Source organism: Lutra lutra, chromosome 1 (assembly GCF_902655055.1).
Source record: "Lutra lutra chromosome 1, mLutLut1.2, whole genome shotgun sequence".
Lineage (NCBI taxonomy): Eukaryota > Metazoa > Chordata > Mammalia > Carnivora > Mustelidae > Lutra > Lutra lutra.
Genome location: NC_062278.1, coordinates 70,018,451 through 70,045,668, shown reverse-complemented (window position 1 = coordinate 70,045,668; position 27,218 = coordinate 70,018,451). Strand labels below are relative to the sequence as shown.

Sequence of the window (27,218 nt, the reverse complement as noted above, 5' to 3'; positions counted from 1 at the left end):
TCATCTTTGTGTCATAGATGTACCTAACAAAATATCTTGCACAAAAATAACTTTTTGTTTTGTGTTTTTTTTAAAGGTTTTATTTATCCATTTGACGGACAGAGATCACAAGCAGGCAGAGAAGCAGGCAGAGAAACTTTTTGGATTAAATTGGATTCCCAAAGCTCTATTGTTTCCAATGTTTCTAAGTATACTGCCTTTCAGAATTCTAATGCTATTCAGTTATTGCCTTCCATATAATATTGTAATTTTTATAAAATTACATTTTTATGTAATTTCTTCATATAATCTAAAAATAATACTTAACATTTGTTACTTTTTAGTGCATAAACATTTTCATATATGTAATCTAATCCAAGCTTTAAAAAAGTATATTTAGGGGTGGTGTAGTCATTTGGGTGTGGGACTCTTGGATTTCACTCAGATCATGATCTCAGGGTTGTCAGATCAAGCCCAGCATGGACTCCACTCGGAGTCTGCTTGGGCTTCTCCCTCCACCTCTCTAAAATAAATAAAATAAATCTTTAAAAAGTCTATTCTTTTAAACATTTTGGGATATTATATCCATACAGATACAGTCATGTAACGTTCACCCAGATGTAACAAATGTTACATTTGTCATAATTAATTCAGATCCTTTTAGAAGAAAACCCTCACAGATATGTTGAAACCTCATCATTTCATTCCCTTCTCTCTTTCCCCGGGGTGGGGGGAGGGGTACAACTCTCTTGGAGTTGATATATATCCTTCCCAACCATGTTTTTATTATATATGTATGTATACATAACTCACAGCCTTATTTTGTGGCTTTAAAATGATATGTGATACAATAGTATTACGTATCCCTTTGCAATTTGCTCTTTTTACTCATCATTTTCAAGATTTATCTTTATTGGCATATATTGTATACTTATTTTAACTAAGAAATGGGTCCACTATATGACTCGATTACCTGTTATTTAACTTTTACCATAATCTCGTAAGGTAGATATTAATTCCATTTGATAGATGAAAAACTGAAGTGCAGAGAGGTTAAATAATTTTACTGAGGTCATATAATTTCTAGCAAATGGAATGAGAACTTGTGCAGGGTCTCCAACTCCTAATCCCATGTTCTTTTCGCTATAGCATTCAACTATGTAACAAATATTCAGTGAACAGTACGGTGCTAGGCACTGTTTTAGGTCCTGGGTATCTAAGAAGTGAAGAAATCAGATAAGATACTGCTCCCAGAAGCTTAAAGTCTAACTGGAGTACACAGTCAATAATAGAACGTGATAATTTGGTTCCAAGTGCTATGAAGAAAAATAAAGCAGAATGGAGAGGGAAAGAGAGTGAGTGTAAGTGCGATATTCTTTATGAGGCTCTCTGGTGACATTTCAGCAAACATATGAAAGAGAGGAGTGCTCAAGATCATGGCGGAAGGTAAAGCAAATGCAAAATCCCTAAGGCAGGAGCATATATGGCTGCCATTCCATCACTCTGATTTATTTTTATTTTTTTATTTTAAAGACTTTTATCTATCCACTTGAGACAGACAGATAGCACTAGACCGGCTGAGGGAGAAGCAGACTCCTCGCAGACCAGGGAGCCCCATGCAGGAGAGGTCCTGAGATGGAGACCAGAGCAGAAGTCAGACGCTTAACCCATGGAGCCACCTAGGCGCCTGATATTTTTTAGATACTCTATCAGTTATTTTTCTCATGTACTCTGGAATAAATGCAAGCACACTGCATGGCTTTGCCCTAGTAAATACCTATTTTTGACATGTTAACAGTCTCTTATGATGGCCATTGTTCAAATAAACAAATTGGGTTGGCTTAGAAAATGTCTACAGCCCGAATCCATTTATTTACTTTAAAAATTAAATCGTGGGTGGTAGATGCCCATAATGGTGACATAAACACAGTACTGACGTTGATTTGATGAGACACATATAAGAAGTTCAAACCCCTTTTTAAATATTAAAGGCTGGTTGGGAATATCTTCGAGAAAGCCTGACTTGAAGTGGGAAAGAACCCGCTGAAACAGGGAAGACAGGGAGTCTCTTATCTCTCAGAAAGGATGCCCGGAAAGTGACAGAAATCTGAGGGCTTTCCGCCATGGGGAGACCTACTATCTAGTCAGTCATGCCCTTTACTCGTCGAAATGTCTCTGTTCTCACTTTGGTGATGAGAGGGAGGCAGGGCTGTGCCCGTTAGGCCTGTTTCTTCACCAGAACCTAGGCTCTAGCCTTTCTGGGCCTCCCATGGTGGGAGTAGCAAAGGGCGCGGGCTAAAAACCAAAATTCCCCGCGAATCACGCCGCCCCTAGTTCTGCCCTAAGCCGGATCCGCAGTCGGAAATCAGACCGGCGCGCGCGACGTCTGCTGGCCCCACCCCTTTTCTGCCTCCCGGCCTCCCCCGGGTCCTACGAGGAAAAAGAGCAAAGACTAACAGGGCAGGACGAGCCACGGCTTCCGGGAGGAGCTTTGGGCCTGGCGAGGCACCGTCGGGCGCCGCGCTTTCGCACCAGAGGTAGCTGTGGAGACGCCGGGAGTCAGCGTAGGCGCCGTTGATGAATGCCGCGCTTCCTCAGCATGGGCGACCACGGCTTGGAGCTGGCGTCTATGATCCCCGCTCTGCGGGAGTTGGGCAGGTAGGGCCAGGCCCGGCCGCTCCCGGTCCCGCGTCCTCCTCCGCCCGACCAGGCTGGCGTCTCACGTGCTCTTCCCCACACCCCCCCAGCCGCGCGCTTGCCGGCTCGGAAACCCTCAAGCCCAGCTCTTGGGGATGTTTCGCGACTGGTTTCCGTACTTCTCTCTCAGAGAGGTGGTTAAAAATATGCGAGGTGTTGCCGCAGGCCTTTGGGAAGCCGGTCCAGGGAGAGGTGTTCGCCGACCCTGCTTGACCTCAGCGGCGCCCTGGAGCTTGTCCCTAACCCGGGGCTTGTGCCCTGCAGCTGGAGAGAACCGTCCCTTCCGATCACTTTCTACACTCATTTACTTCCGGAAACCTCTTTCTTTAGATGAGGGACTTGACCCGTGAACTTCCCCGATTTATATTCTTTGTGATCGCTCAGGGAGGACTTGGGTTTTTAGCTTTACGTTTTGACCCAAACTACCTCTTTAGAAGAAAAATCACTGGTTCTCATTTTGAGCGAGGAAGGCCAATTGCTAAAAAGGGCAGTTGGTTTCTTCAAAATGAAACCATAGGCCGTTCTGAAGATAGGACCCATTTCCTGTTGGCCATCCGTTACCCAGTCCGTTATTTTAGTCAGAAGTTCAGGGATCTGCCACAACGTCCGCAAGACACAAGTGTGCGCAGAATGTTGCCAAAATTTAAAGATAATTTAGTACTGTTTCATTTGCAAAGGCCTGTTTTCTGTAAACCGAAGAGTAAGATCCCGTAAACCAGTACCCACCTGAAGAGAGGGGAGGGATGTGGATGGCTGCCATCCACCTTCGGCACACGAGCAACTTGCCCTCAACCAGGCCTAAAGAAGGCAGCGTGTTTGTTTTGCCTTTTTTTTTTTTTTTAAGTTGTAACCCATTGGGAACGAAAAAAAAGTGGGCTTGTACCACAACTGCAGTTGAACTATCAGTTGAATAATTGCTTCCCAATTTTTAAAGCTGCTTGAAAACTAAGCACACAGAGTCAGAATTGACATATAAAGTCCATGGGATATTTAATTCCTTTCTTTTTGCGGAGCAGTTGTGTTCATCTCCACTTGTTGGCCTTACAAGGATATTTAGTCTTCCTCAGTCACATAAATAAGAGGAAAAATGAAGGAAGCACACTTGTCTTAACCGAATCATTCTGTTTTTGTGTGTTTTTGTTTTTGTTTTTTTTTACTTTGCATGGCTGTTGCAAGCGTACTTTGTGTTAACATTTTATAAAGGAACATGAATACAAGTGCTCATTTTAGGAAATTGATGTACAGATTTCATCTTTCAGGCTCAATGTGAAGCTCGATATTTTTTTCCCATCTTGTTTTAGTGTAGAATTAACTAATATTTTTCTTACTTCTTTTTTCTTCCTTTATGAGACTTGCTAGTACAAGTAATAGTATCTTGGATTTTTTTTTTTAAGATTTTATTTATTTATTTGACAGAGAGAGATCACAAGCAGATGGAGAGGCAGGCAGAGAAAGAGAGAGAGGGAAGCAGGCTCCCTGCTGAGCAGAGAGCCCGATGCGGGCCTCGATCCCAGGACCCTGAGATCATGACCTGAGCCGAAGGCAGCGGCTTAACCCACTGAGCCACCCAGGCGCCCGTATCTTGGATTTTTTATAGTCTCTTACATCACCAGGGCTTAATGTTACCTTTCATTTAATTGTGGCTATTTTAAGGGAAAGAATAGAAAAAGTGACGCATGGAGAATTGTATAATAATAGTTTTAACTATCATGAGTTTCTTATTGCAACTGCTTCATTCAAGCCTATTCCATCTCACAGTATCTTCATGATGTAGAATGGAGTGTATTTTATCACTATTCAGTAAGAAACTGAGTTACAGAAATTGAAGAACCAAAGTCAGAAGAGATAGCATTATCAGAGCCGGGTTTCAGATTCAAGGAAGGCATCAAGGCCTTTTCATCCCCTACCTTTTTTTCCCATTAATTGACTGGTGATTTGATTTCTGAAAAAAAGTGAGATGTTAACTGTCTTAATGTGGGACTCTTATATGTCTCTGATAAATTTTGCTTCTGTTTTTTGCTGTTAGCACTCTTTTCTCTGCATAGTCTTTCAGGATGATCCCATCCATTCCTGCCTTCAGCTACCATCTATTTGATGATATGTTTCTCCAGACCACATCCATTTCCTATAGAATATTTATCAACTGTATACTGGCAGTTTTAGCTGGCTGTCCCATATGCCATTAAGACTCAACATAGCTTGGCACCTGGGTTGCTCATTTGGTTAAGTGTCTGACTCTTGATTTCGGTTCAGGTCAGGATCTCAGGGTCGTGAGATTGTGTTGGGCTCCCAACTCAGTGGGGAGTGTGTTTGAGATTCTTTCTCCCTCTCCTCTCCCCTCTTCCCCCAAAACTGAGCGCTCTCTGTCTCTCTCCCTTCAACAACAACAACAACAACAACAACAAAAAAAAAAGGCTCAGCAGAGCCAATACAACTTTTCCACATATCCCACCCTCCCCAACTTTTTTCCCCCTCCCATTCACTGAGGTACGGGTAGCTCAGTAAATGATACCATATTCACTCATTTTTCCAAACCAGAAGTGTAGGAATCATTCTTGACGTCCCATGTGCTTTTGCTACATCCTTTGTTCCTCTCTTCATCTTTACTCTCTTCCTAAATAACTTTATCTAAGTCTCATGGCTTTAAATATCATATATATGCTGGCAACTCCCAAATTTATATCTACCCAGAGATATTATTAGTTTGCTTGCTGTTGAACATCTATACCTGAAATGAAAATTAACATCCAAAGCAGAACTCTTGATTTACTGTCTTTAAACTTGTTCCTTCCCCAGGTTATTGTAAATGTACCAACCAAAAGCCTAGGGATTGTTCTTGATTCTTTTCCTTATCACTTAATAATCTATCAGCAAGTCCTGACAACCCTGCCTTTAAAATATACTTCTCACCGTCTCCACTGCTATTCTTATAATTTCTTATCTAGGCTATTTTTTTTTTAATAATTTTTTTTTTAAGATTTTATTTATTTGACAGACAGAGATCACAAGTAGGTGGAGAGGCAGGCAGAGCGAGAGAGGAGGAAGCAAGTTTCCTGCTGAGCAGAGAGCCCGATGTGGGGCTCGATCCCAGGACCCTGGGACCATGACCTGAGCCGAAGGCAGAAGCTTTAACCCACTGAGCCACCCAGGCACCCCTCTTATCTAGGCTATTATTGTAACCTCTCAGTTAACCTCTCTGTTTCCATTTTACCCACTTAAAATGGATTTCTCATTCAGCAACCAAAGTGATATTTTCTGGGGTGGGGGGCAAAGTGATTTTAATAGCTTAAATTATGTTGTAGATTATTTGCATTACTCCTCTGTTTAAAACTTCTGTTAGTTTTCCAGCACACTTAGGATAAAATCCAAACTTCTCCCAAGGCCTCTAAGGTCCTGTATAATCTCTCCTCTGCCTTTCTCTAACCTCAAAGCCACATATTAGGATATGTGGACTCTGCTCCAGTGACATTGGCCTTATTTTTCATATGCGCCAAGGTCATTCCTGCCTTCAATCTTTTGCACCTTGTTCTTCTCTCTGAATAGACTGGTTCCATTCAGATGTCATTTCAGAGAGGCCTCTCTGATCTTCCTGTTTAAAATTACTTTGTAGGGGTACCTGGGTGGCTCAGTCAGTTAAGTGGCTGCCTTCAGCTCATGTCGTGATCCCAGGGTCGTAGGATCGAGCCCCGCATTGGGCTCCCTGCTCAGCAGAGAGTCTGCTTCTCTCTCTCTCTGCCTGCCGCTCTGCCTACTTGTGCTCACTCTCTCTCTCTGTCAAATAAAGTCTTTATTTTAAAAAAAGCATAAAGAAAAAAAATTAAATTACTTTGTAATCACAAGATACTTTCAGGTAATGAAAGTTGCTTTTAAAATGTTAAATGAGACTGGGTATTTACCCTAAAGATAGGAATGTAGGGATCCAAGAGGCGTGTATACCCAATGTTTATAGCAGCAATGCCCACAATAGCCAAACCATGGAAAGAGCCTAGATGTCCATCAGCAAATGAATGGATAAAGAAGATGCGGTATATATATATAATGGAATACTATGCAGCCATCAAAAACGAAATCTTGCCATTTGTGATGACGTGGATGGAACTAGAGGGTATTATGCTAAGTGAAATAAGTCAGTCAGAGAAAGACAATTATCACATGATCACATGACAATTATCACAAATCTCTGATATGAGAAATTTGAGAGGTAGAGTAGGGGTTCATGGGAAGAAGAGAGGGAAAAATGAAATAAGATAGGACTGGGGAGGGAGACAAACCGTAAAAGACTCTTCATCTCAGAAAACAGGATTGCTGGGTGGTGGTGGTGGGGATGGGAAGGATAGGGTGGCTGGGTGATGGACATGGGAGGGTATGTGCTGTGGTGAGTGCTGTGAATTATATAACACTGATGATTCACATCACATGTAACACATAATACATTACATGTTAATTCAAAATAAATTTTAAGAAATAAAGAAAATATTAAATGGGGAATGGGAGGGAGATGAAAGTCTGGGAAGCATTAACATTAGCCACTAGAGGAGATTTGAATGGTGAGAAGAAGCCAGTCATGTGAAAATGGGAGAAGTGTCTGAGATTGAATGGGAAGTTTAAGGGTCTCTAGGTGGGAGTGAGCCTACGTTTTTTTTTAAAGAATGGGAAGAAGGATGAAACCATAGGAAACACTGAAGGGACTGGTGTGAATCAATGGTGGAGGAGTAGCCATGGGCCAGGTCCTTTTTAGTACCTTATAGGACAGAACAAGGAGTTTATTCTGGCCCATTATTATCATTATTACTTATTATTTAAGTGCAGTGGGAAACCATTGGAATGTTTTAGACAGGGAAATAACAAGTGAATTCAAATTTTGATAACGTTTACCTTTCACTCTCTTACTTTTAGAACTTTTCAATGTCTCATTGTCTTCAGTACAAAATCCAGACTCTTTGGTTCTTTGAGCTTTGACCTTACAGTTTTTCTTCAGCTTCATTTCCAGTTACTGCCTCCCTCTTCTTTAGCCATATAGAACTCCTTATAGTTTCTAGAGCAGCCTGTGTTCCTGTTCCCATGCCTTTGCGCATGCTGTTTCCTCTGCTTGGAATACTTCCTCCTTTTCCTTATTTTACTTGCCTAGCCCCTTAGGCAAAGCTTTGTATCACTTCCTTCAGGGAGCCTGGACCCATAGGCTCTGCTCAGGGCTGAGTGTCCTTCTTATGCTATGTCTTGGCTCTATTGACACTTAACCATGCTGTGTTAAAATTACCTGTTTACTTTTTTAACTTTTAATCTACACATTTTTTTAGGTTTGATACATGATATCTTGGTTAACCTGGTATTTGATGTTTGCCCCAGAAGAGATAATCAAGTATTTGCTAATGTATCCAACCTTCAGGAGATATTTAAATTTCCTCCTAAGTATACCCTCTTAGGTCAGTTCATCGTAGAGGTTGTATAAAAAGAAATGTTCACTCTCCCATGAGTGAGTATTCTAATAGTACATCTAATGAATGATAATCAACTCATCTTTTAAAAAAACTGATTAAAATTGGGGCACCTGACTGGCTCAGTTGATACATGTGTGACTTGATTTTGGGATTGTGAGTTCAAGCTCCATGTTGGACGGGGAGCCTACTTAAAAAAAATTTTTTTTATAAAAATGACACAAGTTGATAGTGTATCAAAAATTTTGATAAAAATGACATAAATTGTCTTTATAGAAAATGAAACTTTGTAGAAAACTTACTACCACCCGCAGTCCTGATTCCTCTCTCAATATTTCCCATTTTACATTTCTAGATGATACTTGCTAAATTACACTTGGTTTGTAAAGACAAACTCTCTTGACTTTGTCTAAAACAATTGGTATTATCTTGTAATTTTAGACTTTTAAAATTTTTTGTTATATTTAAATCTGTAATGTCATATAATATGGTAGCCACTAGCCAAATGTAGCCACCTGTGGTTTGTCTAACTTAAGATGTTCTGTAAATGGGGGTGCCTGTGTGGCTCAGTGGATTAAAGCCTCTGCCTTCAGCTCAGGTTATGATCTCCAGAGTCCTGGGATAGAGCCCCGCATCGGGCTCTTGGCTCAGCAGGGAGCCTGCTTCCTCCTCTCTCTCTGCCTGCCTCTCTGCCTACTTGTGATCTGTCAAATAAATAAATAGATAAATAAAATCTTAAAAAAAAATGATGTTCTGTAAATGTAAGATACATACTGGATTTCAAAGAGTCAGTATAAAAATATATATAAACTGTCTCTAATAATTTTAATATCAGTTACATGTTCAAATTATATTTTAGATAATATTGTTACGAAAATTGCTGTTTCTTTCTATTCTTAATGTGGCTACTTAGAAAAATTTGAATTGCACATGTGACTTGCATTATTTCTATGGGCTAAGGCTGGTTTAAATAATAAGATAAATAGCACCAAGTTTGTTTCATTTTCATGTAAAACTACAACTACTTGGCCTTTGATTCCATATACCTAGGGTTTGTATTACTTGTCAGTATTTGTTAATTTCAGTAACTTAGTAGTTCCAGCTTGAGAGGATAAAAAAGTTCTGGAGATGGTGGTGATGGTGTAGAATAATGTGAATATACTAAATACCATGGAACAGTATAATTAAAGTGGTTAAAATAAGTTATATGTTAAGTATATGTGACCATAATAAAAAATATATTCAAAGGACATTTTCACAAACAAATTTAATTTGATCCTGTCTAGAGCTCCCTCTTTGTAATTCTAACCTTGGTTTCTAGAACATACCTCTTATGGTTTCTTTTTCTTTTTCTGGCTCTTTTCCTTTCTCCTTCATGGCCCCTTTAACTTTAATGTTGGGTTTTCTCTTTGGCTTCCTTATTACTTATATTGCACTAATTTTCAAGGCTTCCACTACCATAAACTATAGTAGTGTTAGATAATGTAATTTTCGTGAACGTCAGCCTCCTTACTTGTAAATTAGGGTTTAATATTGCTATTATACCGCTTGTGAAATATGCATTAATGTAGACAATGTGTTTAGCCTTGTTTGATAGGTATTGTTATATAATGATAATCTATATCTCTAGGCTAGATATTTCTTGAGGACTAGAGCTTTCAAAAAAAAATTTTTTTCCCCATAAACTCTACGCCCACTGTGGGGCTTGAATTTACCACCCGGAGATCATAGAGCCACTCACAGGCTTTGTGGACTGAGCCAGCCAGGCACCCCTTGAGGGACTAGAACTTTAATTCCAACAGTCTTTTGTGCATCCCACTTAGTGTTCCCTTGAGACCTTAAATTCAGTATTTCTAAAACTGGTTTTGTTTTTCTCCCCAGACCTGTGCTTCCTTCTGTGTTAACTGTTTCAGTGACTGGCCTCACAGTTCACCCTGGATAGAGGCCTAGGTTGATTTACCAGTCTCCTCCACTAACTTGTCTTTCACCTCCCCCTGGTGGTTTCTGGTATTTAGTGTGGCACGTTATAGGTGCTCAATAAATGGTTGTTTGTATGAATGACTGTATAATTCTTCATCCAGTGTGGTAGAATACAGACTTACTACTATATTCTTACATTCAGTTCTGTGCTAGTTTATACCAAATCATGGAGCTTAAGTTCAATTCATTCGGGATTCTAAGATACAATTGCTCTGCTTAATTATTATCTTCTCTTAATGTTTATTTTTTCTTGATTAGTTCTAATACTTTATGTAATTATATGTAATTTCCCTAATACTTTATTGAATTTTAATTGTGGAAAATTTCAAACATCAAAAAGAAGGAAAATGATGTATCAGTTGCCCATTCAGCCCAATAATTATTTATTCATGGCCCTCTTCCTCTCAACTCAGATTACTTTGAAGCAAACTTGAAACATCGTTTCATCTATAAATACCAATATTTATCTGTAAAGGATAAAGACTTTTTAAACATACCGTAATACCATTGTCATACCTAAGAATGATTTCTTAATAACATCAAATATCTAGCCTCTGTTTAAATTTTTCCAGTTGTCATATACAGTTTGCTAATAGTTTTATTTTTGTTTTTTTGTGTTTTTTTTTTTAGCTTGTTTTTTTTTTTTCTAAGTTAGGATCCATTGTAGGATCATAGATTGTAATTGATTGATTTGGCTCTTAAGTCTTTGTTAAAGGTTTCTCCTCTTTTTTTCCTTTAGAATTCATTTGTTGAAGAAACTATGTTTAGTAGATTTTCCAGGTCTAGATCAATATGAATAAAATGCAAGCTACCTGTATAATTAAAAATTTTATAGTAGCCACATGACAAAAAATAAAATAGGTGAAAATAATTTTTAATGTATTTTATGTAACTCAGCATCTCTATTATTTCTGCATGTAATTAATATAAAATTACTAATGAGATATATATTTTCTGTACCAAATATTAAAAATTCAGAGTATATTTTATACTTAAAGCACATCTCAATTTGGGCTAACCACATTTCAGGTGCTCTATAGCTATATAAATAATGGCTACTATATTGGGCAGTGCAGGTCTAGATTTTGCATATTGGGTGCCTCTGGTATCATTTAGCATTTTTTTTCCCCTTATAAATCAGTAACGTGTTTAGATTTTTCTTTAATTTTTAAACAGAAGGGTACAATGAATGTCAACATTAAAACTAAATACATTTGATAAATTCAAATTTAGAGAAATTTTTATGAATGAAATTGTAAGTCTCTTTAAGGCTTAAAAACTTTTTATCTTATTTAAATCTTATCTATTTAGTGCCAGTCCAGAGGAATATAATACAGTTGTACAGAAGCCGAGACAAATTTTATGTCAGTTCATTGACCGAATACTTACAGATGTAAATGTTGGTAAGAAACAGTTATTTCTTATATAAATTTTATGAATTAAACTGTTTTCCTTTTCATATATACAACATTATGATAGCATTTTTCTCATGTAGTTTTAAATATAGAGTTAGTATTCATGATAGTTACTATTTTCAAGAAACTTATTTATAATATTAACTATTACATATGTGATTTAGGCATTTAAAGTAATTCTGTTTACCTGCTTGTTGTCTAGATTTTCTGCTGCTTGCTATGGCATTCTTCTTTGATTTATTAATAGATGATAGATAAAAAATAGCCATTTCTAATGATGTGGACCCTGTTTTAGCTAGGTCTTACACTAGTGGTTGAGAAACAAATGCCATTTAAAAACTCTAATTAAGACTTGGTGACTCTGTGGGAGGTAGTAAGATCTTGTGAGTTGTTGGAGCAACTCCTGTTTGTGGGAGTCTAAGAGACAAATATTACCGACTTGGCAAGATAGTGTCACATTTGTCATATCTGTTAAAATTACATGGAAGGGGTGATGTAGAGTAGCATTTGGCTTGTAGTGTATAAACTTACTTCCAAATTCAGCACAGATATTATGACTTAAAATAGACAGCCTTTCTTTTTTCAATCTATGAAATTAAGAGTTGCTGAAAAATAACAAAGGACTACTGAATATTTGGAAGATGTGTTTTCACATAGTACTCTCCTCGTTTAGACCACTTGCCCTTCCCCTCCCTAACCAGAATCTCCTAACCAGAAGCAGTTCCTGGTTGAATCTCATCATCCAGGAAACACTTGTTTCCTCTATTGTGGATTGGTGCAGTTAACATACCATATTATAATTATTAGTTTGTCTGATTCCCTCACCTAATCAGGTGAAGTTTTTTTCCCCCACTCAGATTATAGTACATTGCCAGGCATCTTGTAGGCCTTTAATCTGTATTTGGTGAATTAGTGTATAATAGATGAATGTACATGATTATTAAACATTTAAAATTAGAAAGATAGGATTGTAGAGTTTAGTCCCATCAATTTATCATGAATACTGTGCTGGACACAGTTCTGGTCACCAAAGTCTAGTTTTTTAACAAAAGGACTGCCATCTAATTTTCATGACTCTTTAAAATGAATCTTTTATTATTTTAGTTGCTCTAGAACTTGTAAAGAAAACTGACTCTCAGCCAACCTCTGTGATGTTGCTTGATTTCATCCAGCATATAATGAAGTCTTCCCCACTTATGTTTGTAAACGTGAATGGAAGCCAAGGCCAAAATGAGGCCAAAGGCAGTTGTATTGGTAAGTCCTGCTATTTATGCATGCATTTCCAATTGGTTTTATGAAATCTACCCTCTTTTGCTCTTCTGAAATATAACATACATTTTATGCACGTTTCGGTCGTATTTGCTCCGAATTTAAGAGAGCAAAATGGTAATGTTTAGTTTTGTTTTATGCATCTTTATTTTCTTTTCTTATGAAGTAGGTACCCAGGATTGAATAGAAGTAATCAAATTTGTTTATTTGCCATTGAATACTTGAGCAGTTTTCTTTTTTCTGTTTTTGATAATCTCTTTTAGATCAGGCTTTAGTAATTTTGTGGCCCACAGACTGGCTGCCTTTTCTTTGTAAAAAAAAGTTTTATCAGAAAACCCATGCTTTTACTTACTGTATTTCCTTATTTTCTGTAACTACTTGAAAGGCAACGTTGAGTAGTTGACAGGGAGGCCATAAGTATTTCACACCCAAAATATTTCCTATCTAGCCCTTTAAAAACAATTTTGCTAACTCCTAGATGTTGAAGCTTTTTTCTAGGCTTTACCCTTATTTTCCCCACTACTTTTATCCCTTTATTGGCCTCCTTGTAACGAGATGTGAAGCAAATATCTTTTTTTTTTTTTGTACAACGCATAGGGTATTTAAAATATTTTTACTTGAATTTCAGTATTCAGCTTTGATAGCATGTCCTCCAAAAAAGTGTTTTCTGACTAGAACTCCTGACTGCCTGCCCTAGCAATGACTTAGTTGCTCCTTCTTTAGGTTCTGTTAGTACAGTGTTCTGCATTTCTTCTATCACAGCGGTTACTAAGGTGGGTTATAAAACCTGTTTGCGGGGCACCTGGGTGGCTCAGTGGGTTAAAGCCTCTGCCTTCGGCTCAGGTCATGGTCTCAGGGTCCTGGGATCGAGCCCCGCATCGGGTTCTCTCTGCTCAGCAGGGAGCCTGCTTCCCCCTTTCTCTCTGCCTGCCTCTCTACTTGTGATCTCTCTCTGTCAAATAAATAAACAAAATCTTTAAAAAAAAAAAACCTGTTTGCATTCTTTGCCACCTTTAAAATTTAATTTAATTTTTTTTAAGGATTTTTTTTTAAAGATTTTATTTATTTGTTTGACAGAGATTGCAAGTAGGCAGAGAGGCAGGCAGAGAGAGAGAGGAGGAAGCAGGCTCCCTGCTGAGCAGAGAGCCCGATGCGGGGCTCGATCCCAGGACCCTGGGATCATGACCTGAGCCAAAGGCAGAGGCTTTAACCCACTGAGCCACCCAGGCGCCCCTTAATTTAATTTTTTTAAAGATTTTTTTATTTATTCATTTGAGAGAGAGTACTAGCAGATGCAAAGTCTTAGGGAGAGAAGCAGACTCTTCACTGAGCAGGCAGCTCCCAAGTGGGGCTTGATCCCAGGGCCCTGGGATCATGACCTGAGGCAAAGGCAGACACTTAACTGACTGAGCCACCTGGGGCACCCCTTCATCACACTTTTTTAAACAATAGGTCACAACCTGTTAGTAGGTTATGAAGATAAAATATAATTGACCAGAAAATATCATAATATATTACATGTAATAAATACTTTTTCATGAAACCTTTGTTTCATATATTTAAATAAAAGAAATATGCATATGTAGACTGGGTCATGATAGAAAATGTATCTCTTAGTTTGAGAAACTATGTTACAAGATTCATGAGGACTATGACATTTGTTTTTGTGCACTTGGGACAGAGTTGCAATGTTTGTTGAAGGAATGATAATAGTAACCATTTGTTGAACTTCAAGCACTTTGCTGAGGATTTCATGTGTATCATCATATTTGTTCCTCATGGTAACCTTCATTATTCCCTTCTTAGAGATGAAGTTACCAAGGTTCAGAGAAATGAAAAGTTCACACAGCTCCTAACTGGAAAGCTAGGACTTTTGACTCCAAAATTGGTACTAAATTACCATATTTCCATTGTGTAGGGAATGTTTTAGACTGTCTTGTTAGTGTTATACTTTAAAAATGAATCGGGATGCCTGGGTTCAGCTCAGTACGTTAAGTGTCTGCATTCAGCTGAGGTTATGATACCATGGCTCTAGGATGGAGTCCTGCATTGTGCTCCTTGCTCAGCTAGGAGCCTGCTTTTACCTCTGCCTCTGCTCCTCTTCCTGTTTAGGTGCGTGCATGCGTGCATACTCTCTCTTTCTCTCATCCTCACTGTCAAAATAAATAAAATCTTTTAAAAAAAATTAAAAATGAATGATCAGGGATTTAGCAAATTAATTAGCATTTCTGATGTACTTATTTAATATCTTCTTTGTTTATTTTGAAGAATTCAGTAATTGGATCATAACAAGACTTCTGAGGATTGCAGCAACTCCATCCTGTCATATGTTACACAAGAAAATCTGTGAAGTTATCTGCTCATTATTATTTCTTTTTAAAAGCAAGAACCCTGTAATTTTTGGAGTTCTGACAAAGGAATTACTACATCTTTTTGAAGATGTCATTTACCTCCATAGAAAAAATGCAATGGGACATGTTGTGGAATGGCCAGTGGTAGTTAGCCGATTTTTAAGTCAATTAGATGAACATGTGGGATATTTACAACCAGCTCCTTTGCAGTTCATGAACATGGAAAATTTAGAATTTATTGAAGTCACTTTATTAACAGTTCTTATTCGTATTGTTGCAGTTGTGTTTTTTAGAAGGCAAGAACTCTTTCTTTGGCAGATAGGTTGTGTTCTGCTAGAGTATGGTAGTCCAAAGATTAAATCCTTAGCAATTACCCTTTTAACTGAACTCTTCGAGCTTGGAGGATTACCAGCACAACCAGCCAGCACTTTCTTCAGCTCTTTTTTGGGATTATTAAAACATCTTGTAGAAATGGATGCTGACCAGTTGAAACTCTATGAAGAACCATTATCAAAGCTGATAAAAACACTGTTCCCCTTTGAAGCAGAAGTTTATAGAAATATTGAACCTGTCTATTTAAATATGCTACTGGAAAAACTCTGTGTCATGTTTGAAGATGGTGTGCTTATGCGGCTTAAGTCTGATTTGCTAAAAGCAGCTTTGTGCCACTTACTGCAGTATTTTCTTAAATATGTGCCAGCTGGGTATGAATCTGCTTTAGAAGTCAGGAAGGTTTATGTGAGAAACATTTGTAGAGTTCTTGTGGATGTGCTTGGATTTCAGGTAGATGCAGAGGTAAGTCATTTTTAAGGTTGCTTGATAAGTGTGTATTTTCTTTATAGTGTAAGTGTATGTGTATATTTCAGATGTAATAATGAGAAAATAGAATATCTTTAATAACATATATTCAGAATGGAATGATTTTTTTCACAATCAACTTTGGCTCCTTATTAGGGACTTTTACTTTGAGAAGGATTTCACTAACTTGGTAATGAACTGCCAGTGGAGTAGAATATTTTAAAGTAGGATTTGTGAAGTATAAGCATGTTCCGTGCATTATTAATTAAAAGGGGACCAGTTAGCAGCTTAATTGCAAAAACTTCAAGCACTCACCTAGATTTTGTCTTTGGCAGGTTATATTCAATCACATTTAGAAAACCTGTGGGTACATAGTACTAGTCATGCCAAATTATGCCTTTTTTTCCTATTCAGACTGTGAGAGACAGGCAGTACAATAAAAAATATACAGTAACTTGGGTAAATATTTTACCTATAAGTTGCTGGATTTGTAGTATGAAAGAGGTTACTAATTCCCTTATGGAGTTTTTCTTTGTAGCATTTTTTTAAATAAAGATTTTGTTCATTTATTTGAGAGAGAGAGAGAGCGCGAGCAAGTACAAGCAGGGGGAGGGGCAAAGAGAGCCCAAGTTGGGGCTTGATCCCAGGACTCTAGGATCATGACCTGAGCCCAAGGCAGATGCTTAACCAGTGGAGCCACCCAGGAGCCCCACTTTGTAGAATTTTGACAGAGGGAAAAACAGATTAGAGAGAGAATTTGTCTGAAGACTTTTAGGTCTATAGAACCGTCGTTCTACATACAGAATCATATATATGTCTATTCATAGATTGTGAAATTATATAGATTAATTTAGGTCTTTGTTTTACTTGATGAGACTCTGAAAATAGTTTGCCCTAATAGAAATCTTAAAACCTAATGAATTTTTGCAGTCTTTGAATAACGTATTCCTAAGGCAGTTTTTGAAATTATTTTTACTTTCTCAGTATTTGTTGGGCCCACTTTATGCAGCCTTAAAAATGGAGAGTATGGAAATCATTGAGGAGGTTCAAAGCCAAATTCAACAGGAAAACCTCAGCAGTAATAGTGATGGAATATCAGCCAAAAGGCGTCGACTCAGCTCATCTCTCAACTCTTCCAAAAGACCATCAAAACAGACTGAAGAGTATGACCTTCATTCAGTTTGTATTTAGTCATTTAATGAAACCTTTATCCACTTTTAAAAATCACCTTTAGTTAAGTGCTTTGACTTAAATACAGAGCAATTGTTCTTTTAAAGGCAGTCAAAGAATGCTTAAAATATTTTAATACTTGTAGTCCATTCTAATGTGAAAGAGAACATGACTACATATGGTTACTTAGAAGATTTTTTAAGTTTCTACTTGCCTCTCTGACTTAACTTCTTAATATCTAAAAAAACTCTGAGATAATGTATTTATCAGCAATTTAAGATATGTTAACAAATAAACTTAAATGTTAACAAATAATGTGGTCAAAGAATTCCCATATTTCAGTTAGCCCTGAAAGTTGTTTTAATTGAACCAATTTTATATTTAAAACAAATTTATATTAAATATGAATATCTTTATATTGTTATAATTAATTACAGAATTAAACATGTGGATATGAACAAAAAGAGCATACTGTGGAGTGCCCTGAAACAGAAAGCAGAGTCCCTTCAGATTTTCCTTGAATGTGGTGGACTAAAGAATCCTGTTATTGCAACTTTAGAAGGAATCACTGTTGTCCTACAGCTGACTGCTCTGTGTACAGTTCATTGTTCTCATCAAAACATGGACTGGTAAAACAACTTGTATTTTTTGGGTGGGTTGTCTGTAATAAATTTGGATTTATTGCTTTAGGAGACCTCATTATTTGCTCAATTTGTTTGACCTTAGAGCACAGACATTTCAGTGAAATGGAAATTTGTTTTTTATTGAGCACCTGCTAAATGCTAGGTATTGTATTAAGTACTATACATATATTATTTAATCTTCATAACAGTTCTTTAAGTTAAATGCTGTTATGCCTACTTCACAAATTGGAGATTGAGGCTTAGAGAAATTGAGGCTTATTGTTTTGTAAATTGGTCCTTTATGCACAAGGTAGTAAGAAACTGAAGAAAGAGGCAGATCACTCCAGATTGGTAGATGGCAGGTTTTATAAGGGAACTTACTTACAAGGCCTATCTCAGGCAGCTGTGGAAGACAAAAATCATCTCTCAGCTCATTTTCCAGAATCTTAGAAGTTTATATGGAGGGCTTAATGGGGTTAAGTCATGTTTTCAGTCCACATGGTCTCAACAACACCTTACTCTGAAGGCTCTGTCCTTGGAACACCTCCCACTATGGGACCATTAGGTAGAATGTACATTCCAAAGACAGGGGAAGGGGTGAGGAGCCTCTGATGGCCTGGGTCCAGCTTGAGGGTCAATTGGTAGTCATCCTCTTGATTGCTTCCTCTAATAAGACTATTTTTGTCTGAAGCCAAAACTAACTTTCCTGGGCATACATGATTAGAAAGTAGCAGAGCACATTTTTATATAACTCAAAAGCCAATGTTGTTTTAGTCATACATTTAGTCAAAAGAGCATTTCCCTTTGATAATAAGAATAGGGATTTAGAACTTGTTAGAAGTATGTTTTCAGTTTGGTATTCTTAATATAGTTTAATTCTATCAGAAGAAAACAAGTGTGAATCTTCTCTGAAGATTTAGTCTTATTTTTAATGTCAAGTTACAGATCAAAACTCTTTGTTAGTTTTTTACATGATCATTTATTCTGTTATTTTCTGACTTACCTAGCCAATAAAAAGTTATGAAGGAGATTTTAAAGAAACTGTATTAATTCAGACTGCATTAAATTTGGAATTTGAGACAGCTTGAAGAAATAGCTGATTAGGCTGTAAGCTACTCTTCTATTACTAAGAAAGGGTTTACTGAGGCAGTTAATAATTATACAGGGATATCTTCTGTCATTTTTAAGCCTAGTGATACCAAATTTGAATGTTCTAATTTAATTTTAATTACTGAATCCTAAGAGTGATTTAGACTGACATAGTTTAAACTTAAAATAATAATAGCATATTAATTGATTTGCATATTTACTTTGAATTGGTTTAAACTTATGTTAGTTTTATACTCACAGTTTCTTTTGGCATACTTCAATATTAGGTTGGACTATAACAAAATTCATTGTAATTCTGTGTCTTAAAAATGTTTTAACTGTAGCCATAATTTCAAGGACTGTCAACAGAAATGTCAGAAGAAACCTTCAGTAGAGATAACTTGGATGTCTTTGGATTTTTACACAACACTGCTTAAGAGCTGTAGGAGTTTGTTAGAATCTGTTCAGAAGCCTGACCTGGAGGCAGTTATTGATAAAGTGGTGAAAATACATGATGCTCTGATTTATATTCACAGTGAGTATAAATAAACAGTAAAACAAAATAGCCTTTAAAGATCATCATTATAGGGGGTGCCTGGGTGGCTCAGTTGGTTAAGCCACTGCCTTCAGCTCAGGTCGTGATCCCAGAGTCCTGGGATTGAGTCCCACATCGGGCTCCCAGCTCTGCTTCTCCCCTCTCATGCTCTCTCTCTCTCTCTCTCAAATAAATAAATAAAGATCATCATTATAGAAATAGGCTCTCTTTTGCCTAAGGCCTACATGCACAAATGTTTGAAATAACCAACAGTTTTTTCTTCATTTTAGTTCTCATTCTATTTCAGTTCTATTTCAGTAATTCAGTAATTAAATCAGTAATTTCTAAGTTCTAAATTTTTCCGTGTAATATTGTGATTTATTATTCTTTTTCAGCATATAGAAATAATTTATAACTTATATTTTTTTAGAATTTCTGAAGAATGTTATGATCCTTCTAAAAAATACATGGATGCATATTTTTATAAAGTCACATTTAATTTCTTTGGGTTCACAGACCTCAGAACATCATATCTGTATTAAGAACATTTGTTTACTGAATGCTATAATTCCACCTGATGATTAGAACATTTATTTTTATTACAAGAAAAAAAGATCTAGGTAAATATGATTAAGGATGAAGATATAATCTTCATCCTGTTGTGTTTTTCTGTAGTGAAAACTTCTTTTGAAGATCATATTCTGGAAGATTTATGTGGAATGCTCTCACTTCCATGGATTCATCCCCATTCTGATGATGGCTCTTTAAAGTTGACCACATTTGCCACTAATCTTTTAGCATTAAGCCAGAGGATTTCAGATAGCTACTGTAAGTCATCACAAAATTCTGTGTGTGTGGTTTAACTCCTCTCTATGTGGGACTTTAATAAGTTGCTGTTTTTTTCAATAATTAAAAGAGGCAGTATGTTTTTAAGGATTCAAAAAGAAGTTAGATTTTTAAAAAGTAACAAATTGAATAGATTATAGCATTTTCACATCCAGCTCTATTCTGCAACATTGTTCTCCAAAGATGCCCTTCCAGTTTACATTCCTCTTAGCAGAATATGAGAGTTCCTATTGTCTAGCATCCTCACTTTGTCAGACTTTAAAATGTTTTAAGTGTTGAGGTAACTAAAAGAAATTATTTTTTACTGTCTGATGGGTGTGATTTTTAGTTGTATTTCTCTGGTTATCCAGTAAGATTGAACATAGACCTTTTTCAGTGCATATGCTTTTATTTTTGAAAAAAGAGCTTTTAATTAAATATTATATGTATTTTAAATGTTACTTTACAACAAAGAATGAATACATACATGAAATGAATATGTGTATATATACATATATAAATAAAATTAACACTTAGAAATCTTGTTTAATAGACTTAATTTTTTTCAGCACCACAGGCACAATCACGGTGTGTGTTTCTTCTAACTTTATTTCCAAGAAGAGTGTTCCTTGAATGGAGAACAGCAGTTTATACCTGGGCCTTACAGAGCTCCTATGAAGTAATCCGGGCTAGTTGTGTTAATGGATTTTTTATCTTACTGCAGCAGCAGAATTCATGTAACAGAGTTCCCAAGATTCTTATGTATGTATTAATATTTTAATTGGAATATATAACTTGGTGGAAAAAATCATACTATATATAAGTATATGTATATTGGTGGGTATATAGAGCAAGTGTTGATTTTAGTTTTAGAATTTAAATTTTCTTCTAGGCTTTGTCTTACCATTATTTTTACCCCAAATTAAGACCACAAAATAAAGCAAGGTTTAGTTAGTACCTTTTCTTTTTTCTCTCCAGAGATAAAGTCAAAGATGATTCTGACATTGTCCAGAAAGAATTTGCCTCTATTCTTGGTCAACTTATCTGTACGCTTCATGGCATGTATTATTTGACAAGTTCTTTAGCAGAACCTTTCTCTGAACGTGGACATACTGACCTTTTCTGTAAAAGCCTAAAAGTAACTTCTCAACACGAATGTTCATCTTCTCAACTAAAAGCTTCTATTTGCAAGCCTTTCCTTTTCCTACTAAAAAAAAAAACACCTAGTCCAGTGAAACTTGGTGAGTGATTTGTTATGATTTATGTAATACTTTAAAACTTTTTTTTTTTAAGATTTTATTTATTTGAGAGGGAGCACATGCACTGAGTTGGTAGGGGAGGGGCAGAGGGAGAAGGAGAAGCAGATTCCCTGCTGGGCAGGGAGCCCAACATAGGGCTCAGTCCCAGGACCCTAGGCTCATTACCTGAGCCGAAGGCAGACATTTAACCAACTGAGCTACCCAAGCGCCCTACTTTAAAACCTTTTTAACCTCTCTTTTTTAAATCAGTGATAGAATTATATACTCTGTATCCTCCTTAGTGATACCAGGGACCTTCTTAATGTGTCCCTGCCACTACCTTGGACCTTCAGAACTTCAAATAATTAGATATTTTGCCCAACTGAGGACTGTATATAGGCTATATCTTCTTAGCCACTTTTCCAATGGTAATGATACATGAGTATGTTGAGAACATGAAATTTATATAAATACTTGTAAGATCTATTTTTTTGGGTATTAAATTGCAACTTGTTCTTAAGTTTTCAAATAATATGTAATAGGTAGTTTCTGGGACTCTGTAAATCTTGTAATGTATGATTAATAGTAAGGCTAAGATTGCCCTTAGTTCACAGTCCTCTGAATTAGTGAAATGGGCTCCCCCCCTCCCTGCTTTCTTTTCCCCAGAGGGTGGGGAGGGGCAGAGGGAGAGAAAGTCTCAGTCGCGGGCTCCACACCCAGCAAGGAACCAGATGCAGGGCTCAATCTCACAGCCCTGAGATCATGACCTGAGCCAAAGTCAGGTTGGATGCTTATAACTGACTGAGCCACCCAGGTACCCCAAATTAGTGAAATGTGCTTTTAAGTCTATTTTGGTAAAATATAATCTACAAAATCTAAGTGACTAGTCATTTTATAACTTAAAAGAAATCTAGACTTTATTTTAGATTAAAATTACAACTTTTATTAAGTATAAAGTAAATTTAAATTTTTAAGTATTCATTTTAATTTTCCACAATTCTGTGTGCTCTAATTTAAATAATGACATTAAAAGGCAAGTTAGAAATCTTTGTATATTATTTATTGGTTCTTTTATTGTAAAACTTGGATATTTGATGTATTTATTAGGTATTATATGCTCTCATCCTTTAGCTTTCATAGATAATCTATATCATCTTTGTAAGCACCTTGATTTTAGAGAAGATGAAGCAGATGTGAAAACAGTTCTTGGAGCTTTATTAAATTTAATGGAAGATCCAGACAAGGATGTTAGAGTGGCTTTTAGTGGAAATATCAAGCATATATTGGAATCCTTGGACTCTGAAGATGGATTTATAAAAGAGGTTGATAGTTTTTATTTTTCAACATTTGTATCTTCATTAACCTGGCTTTAAAAAATTCTTTAATTAGTTAATTTTATTATTCTAGCTTTTTGTCTTAAGAATGAAGGAAGCATATACACATGCTCAAATCTCAAGAAATAATGAGTTGAAGGATACCTTGATTCTTACAACAGGGGATATTGGAAGGTATGTTTGGCAGCATTTTTATACTTCCTTTTTTGTTTACTTTGTGTTAGAAATGGTGGTGTGACAGATATGATATAGAAAGATTATCAACATGTATTTTTTTTATGGATTTCCATTTATATTTGAGACATTGATTATAATTTTTTTTAATTTTAGGGCAGCAAAAGGAGATTTGGTACCTTTTGCACTTTTGCATTTATTGCATTGTTTATTATCGAAGTCAGCGTCTGTCTCTGGAGCAGCATATACAGAAATCAGAGCTCTGGTTGCAGCTAAGAGTGTTAAACTCCAAAACTTTTTCAGCCAGTATAAGAAACCCATCTGTCAGGTGAGAGTCAGGATTGGCCTTGACTATAGGCAATAGCAGTACTTTGTAAGAGTTTAAGAAAAAGAAAACTATATATATTTTTTATTTGTCTTGCTTTAAAGGAGATATGTGTGTGTGTGTGTGTGTGTGTGTGTGTGCATGTATCCATTTTTTTTTTCTTTTAAGATTTTATTATTTGAGAGAGAGAGAACACATAAACATGAGTGGAGGAGGGACAAAGGGAAAAGCAGACTCCACTCTGAGCAGGGCGTCCAATGTGGTGCTCTATCCCAGGACCCTGAGAATCATGACCTGAGCTGAAGGCAGACACTTAACCAAATGAGCCACCCAGGCACCCCTAAAGGATATATTTTTTAAATGATTTATTTAGTTTATTTAATAAGAGAAACTAAATCTTACCAATTTTATATTTTATGATCTTGAACTGAAGATGTATATTATAAATGGGAGGGGGAAATCATGATAATATATTGAATTATTATGCTCTATTGTTAATCTATTAAATGCTTTTTTACTCTTTCTTTTTGATAAACTTTGTTATGGCTTGATATTATGGGTAAGGCATTTTGTTTTAAAAAAGGTTGATTCAATTCATGGTTGAAGAGTTAGATATGTTAAAATACTGGCTTTGCCCGGTTAGTGGTGTAAATTTAAATTTAAATTTAAATTTCTTAACTAAACCTGGTTTCTCCATTTGTAAAAGGGAGATTATGACATAATCTACCTTATTAAGGTTGTTAACAATTGAATGAGTTAATTAAAGTAATGTTTTTAGGGCATTGATATGTCCTTTATGTTAGCTTCGAGAGTATTTGTTAAATTTCCTTGCTTGTATGAAATTTAAATTGTTTTGATCTAGTTTTTAGTAGAATCCCTTCATTCCAGTCAGATGACAGCACTTCCTAGTACTCCATGCCAGAATGCTGAGATGCGAAAACAAGATGTGGCTCACCAGAGAGAAATGGCTTTAAATACCTTGTCTGAAATTGCCAATGTTTTTGACTTTCCTGATCTTAATCGTTTTCTCACTGTAAGTTGTAAGGCATAGTTGACTTAATTGAGGTTTTTCAATTTTGTTTTTATTCCATTCTAGTCTGTTTTAAAGAAAATCTGTCAAGTACCCTGAGGAGCATACAGATTGTTGATTTTCAAATGTACATGTTTTCTTTTGACTTGGATATATTATAAAATTTAAGTTCATGTTAATTTGAGTTATTGCTTTATATGGTTAGTTATCCTGAAAGGTTAAAACTAATTGATAAATGCTAACTAATTCAGTTGACTGAGCCCTTAATGTCTTTAGTGTTATGATTGGTTCCATTGGTAATGCACAGTCTAATATCATTTTTATCCTTAAGGAGTTAGAGTAATAAAGTACAAAACTCTTGGTATATATGATCTTCTGTGAATTCAGGTTACAGAGTTTGTAGTATGGAGTGGTTTGAGAAGCCTTTGAAATTAGGGTTAGGCTTCCAAGATGGATGGAGTAGATTATCTTCTTACCTTTTCCCAAGGCAGTTATCATTATCCTTAATAAATATAGTGATTCACACCGTTAGAACTGAGTATTTTTCCCTACAATATTATTATATTTTAAACAAGCTTAAATTGCTTGTAAATTGGTCAAATCCTGAAAGAAAATATGGTACTATACAGTAAGGATTATAAAGATATTCTTACCTTTTCATTCAGTAATTTCACTCTGGGAACCAAAAAGTGCAGGTGTTTATTGCAACATTTTCTAGGTAGCAAAACTAAACAAAACCCTGAAAAAAAACTAAATGTCTAATATTTAGGTTATAGATAATTATGGAACAAACCATTAATATAATAATTTTTAATATTTTGTAGACTATCTTGTAATGTTTAATTGATCTTAAAATAGCTTCATTTCAATATTAAATTTGAAGGGTATTAGACAAGGAAGGTGTAAGCATCTCTGAGGGCAGGGCCTGAGGCTTGTTTACTATTAAATCTCCAGTGCCTAAATTGTGACTGACATGTAGTAGGTACTTTTTAGATATATGTTGGATGAATAAATGGAAGGCCAACCCTTTTATGTTTGGAATTTTGTATATTTAATGAATAAGATCTTATAGGAAATAGACCAAAATCAAAACAGATTTTTTGCCATGTTAGGATGGTGAGTGTGTTAAAATGGTTCTATTAATATTGAAGCATCAACTTTTTAATTTTTTCACTCAACTTTTTAATTTAAAAAAAAAACCTAAAATAATGTATTTATGGTTTCTCTTGCTTGTTGTCTAAATCCAGGTTAGCCCATATAATAAATCAAACTTGGAACTTCTGCCTAAGAGCATGAGTATATTTTAACATACTCATGAAAAATTTTCTTCTTTACTTATATATTAGTTTCTACATTACCTACAGTGTGAACTCTGCTGTCAGGGACCTTGGCCATTTTTTTGCTTCTATACCTGTAGTTCCTGAATCATAGTAGATGCTCAGTAAATACCTGTTGAATGGATAAGTGGTTAATCTGAATTTAATTATGTTGCATATAAACTCCAAATTTGTTTGGCATTTTAAAATATTTTTCACATAACTTATGTGAATATGTTATTACCTGGACAAATATACTTTTTAGTAATTGCAGTGTTTCTTTTTCAGAGGACATTACAAGTTCTGCTACCTGACCTTGCCGCCAAAGCAAGCCCTGCAGCTTCTGCTCTCATTCGAACTTTAGGAAAACAATTAAATGTCAATCGTAGAGAGATTTTAATAAATAACTTCAAATATATTTTTTCTCATTTGGTCTGTTCCTGTTCCAAGGATGAATTAGAACGTGCCCTTCATTACCTGAAGGTAATTGAATGTTTGTGTATATTTTACTCTTTGGTTTAAATTAGCATTACAGGAAAGCTGTTGTAACATTCTCATAGGAAGGAGAGTGGGTAATTTATAGCTTATTCTAGAGTAATATAAGTACAGATAATATCATGTAAATAAGTTTTATTTTGGGCCTAGAGACCCAAACTCTATTAAATAGAGTTATTCTCTTGTTATTTTCTTTGATCATTTCACCCTAATGGCATAAGATAATCACCCATTCATGGATCAGGTTCTCAACTCATTTAATTGCAGAATTTTTTTTTTTTAAGGTTATTTTTTAGTAGTCTCTACACCCATTGTGGGGCTTAACTCACACCCCCAAGATCAAAAGTCACATGTTTTTCCGAGTGAGCCAGCCAGGTGCCCCTCATTTTAAAATCTTTTGATTGGCAGAGCACCTGGGTGGCTCAGTTGATTAAGCATCTGCCTTCGGCTCAGGTCATGGTCCCAGGCTCCTGGGATCAAGCCCCACATCAGGCTCCCTGCTCAGTGGGGAGTCTACTTCTCCCTTTCCTCCCTGCTTATGCTCGTGCTCACTAACTCTCTCTCTTTCTCTCAAATAAATAAAATTAAATAAATAAAATCTTTTTTTTTTAAATGAATTTTTAAAAAATGAATTAAAAAAAAAGATTTTATTTATTTATTTGACAGGCAGAGATCACAAGTAGGCAGAGAGAGAGGAGGAAGCAGGCTCCCTGCTGAGCAGAGAGCCTGATGCAGGGCTCGATCCCAGCACCCTTAGACCACAACCCAAGCCGAAGGTAGAGGCCTTAACCCACTGAGCCACCCAGGTGCCCCCAAAAATGAATTTTTTTTTTAAAGATTTTATTTATTTATTTGACAGAGAGAAATCACAAGTAGGCAGAGAGGCAGGCAGAGAGAGGAGGAAGCAGGCTCCCTGCTGAGCAGAAAGCCTGATGTGGGGCCTGAACCCAGGACCTGGGATCATGACCTGAGCCGAAGGCAGCGGCTTAACCCACTGAGCCACCCAGGTGCCCCCAAAAATGAATTTTTTGATTGGAGATAAAAGTTGACTGATATGCAAGTAATTATATTTACAGGAAGAGGCAATCTCAACTGTAGCATAATGTTATGTTTTGTTTTGTTTAGTTAGTGCTTGAATTA

General features: G+C 36.3%; 1 protein-coding gene across 3 annotated transcripts in view; it reads left to right on the top strand.

Moving 5' to 3' along the window:
• The first annotated feature begins 2,431 nt into the window (after positions 1–2,431).
• The window catches only part of ATR (ATR serine/threonine kinase), a 98,441-nt gene continuing 73,654 nt past the window's right edge, over positions 2,432–27,218 (top strand). Inside the window, exons 1-15 of one of the 3 annotated variants that reach the window (XR_007126768.1) lie at positions 2,432–2,637; positions 11,403–11,494; positions 12,611–12,760; positions 15,044–15,921; positions 16,909–17,087; positions 17,532–17,723; positions 19,151–19,341; positions 20,017–20,169; positions 20,736–20,928; positions 21,145–21,407; positions 22,536–22,726; positions 22,812–22,912; positions 23,069–23,240; positions 24,100–24,270; positions 25,872–26,066. Coding sequence is in view for 2 of the 3 variants with exons in the window: in XM_047726812.1 (XP_047582768.1) it covers positions 2,561–2,637; positions 11,403–11,494; positions 12,611–12,760; positions 15,044–15,921; positions 16,909–17,087; positions 17,532–17,723; positions 19,151–19,341; positions 20,017–20,169; positions 20,736–20,928; positions 21,145–21,407; positions 22,536–22,726; positions 22,812–22,912; positions 23,069–23,240; positions 24,100–24,270; positions 25,872–26,066 (3,198 nt within the window). In the remaining variant the exon portion in view is untranslated. Of the gene's footprint in view, positions 2,638–11,402; positions 11,495–12,610; positions 12,761–15,043; positions 15,922–16,908; positions 17,088–17,531; positions 17,724–19,150; positions 19,342–20,016; positions 20,170–20,735; positions 20,929–21,144; positions 21,408–22,535; positions 22,727–22,811; positions 22,913–23,068; positions 23,241–24,099; positions 24,271–25,871; positions 26,067–27,218 lie in introns of those variants that run through there. The other 2 variants (XM_047726812.1, XM_047726822.1) reach the window with 2 other exon arrangements.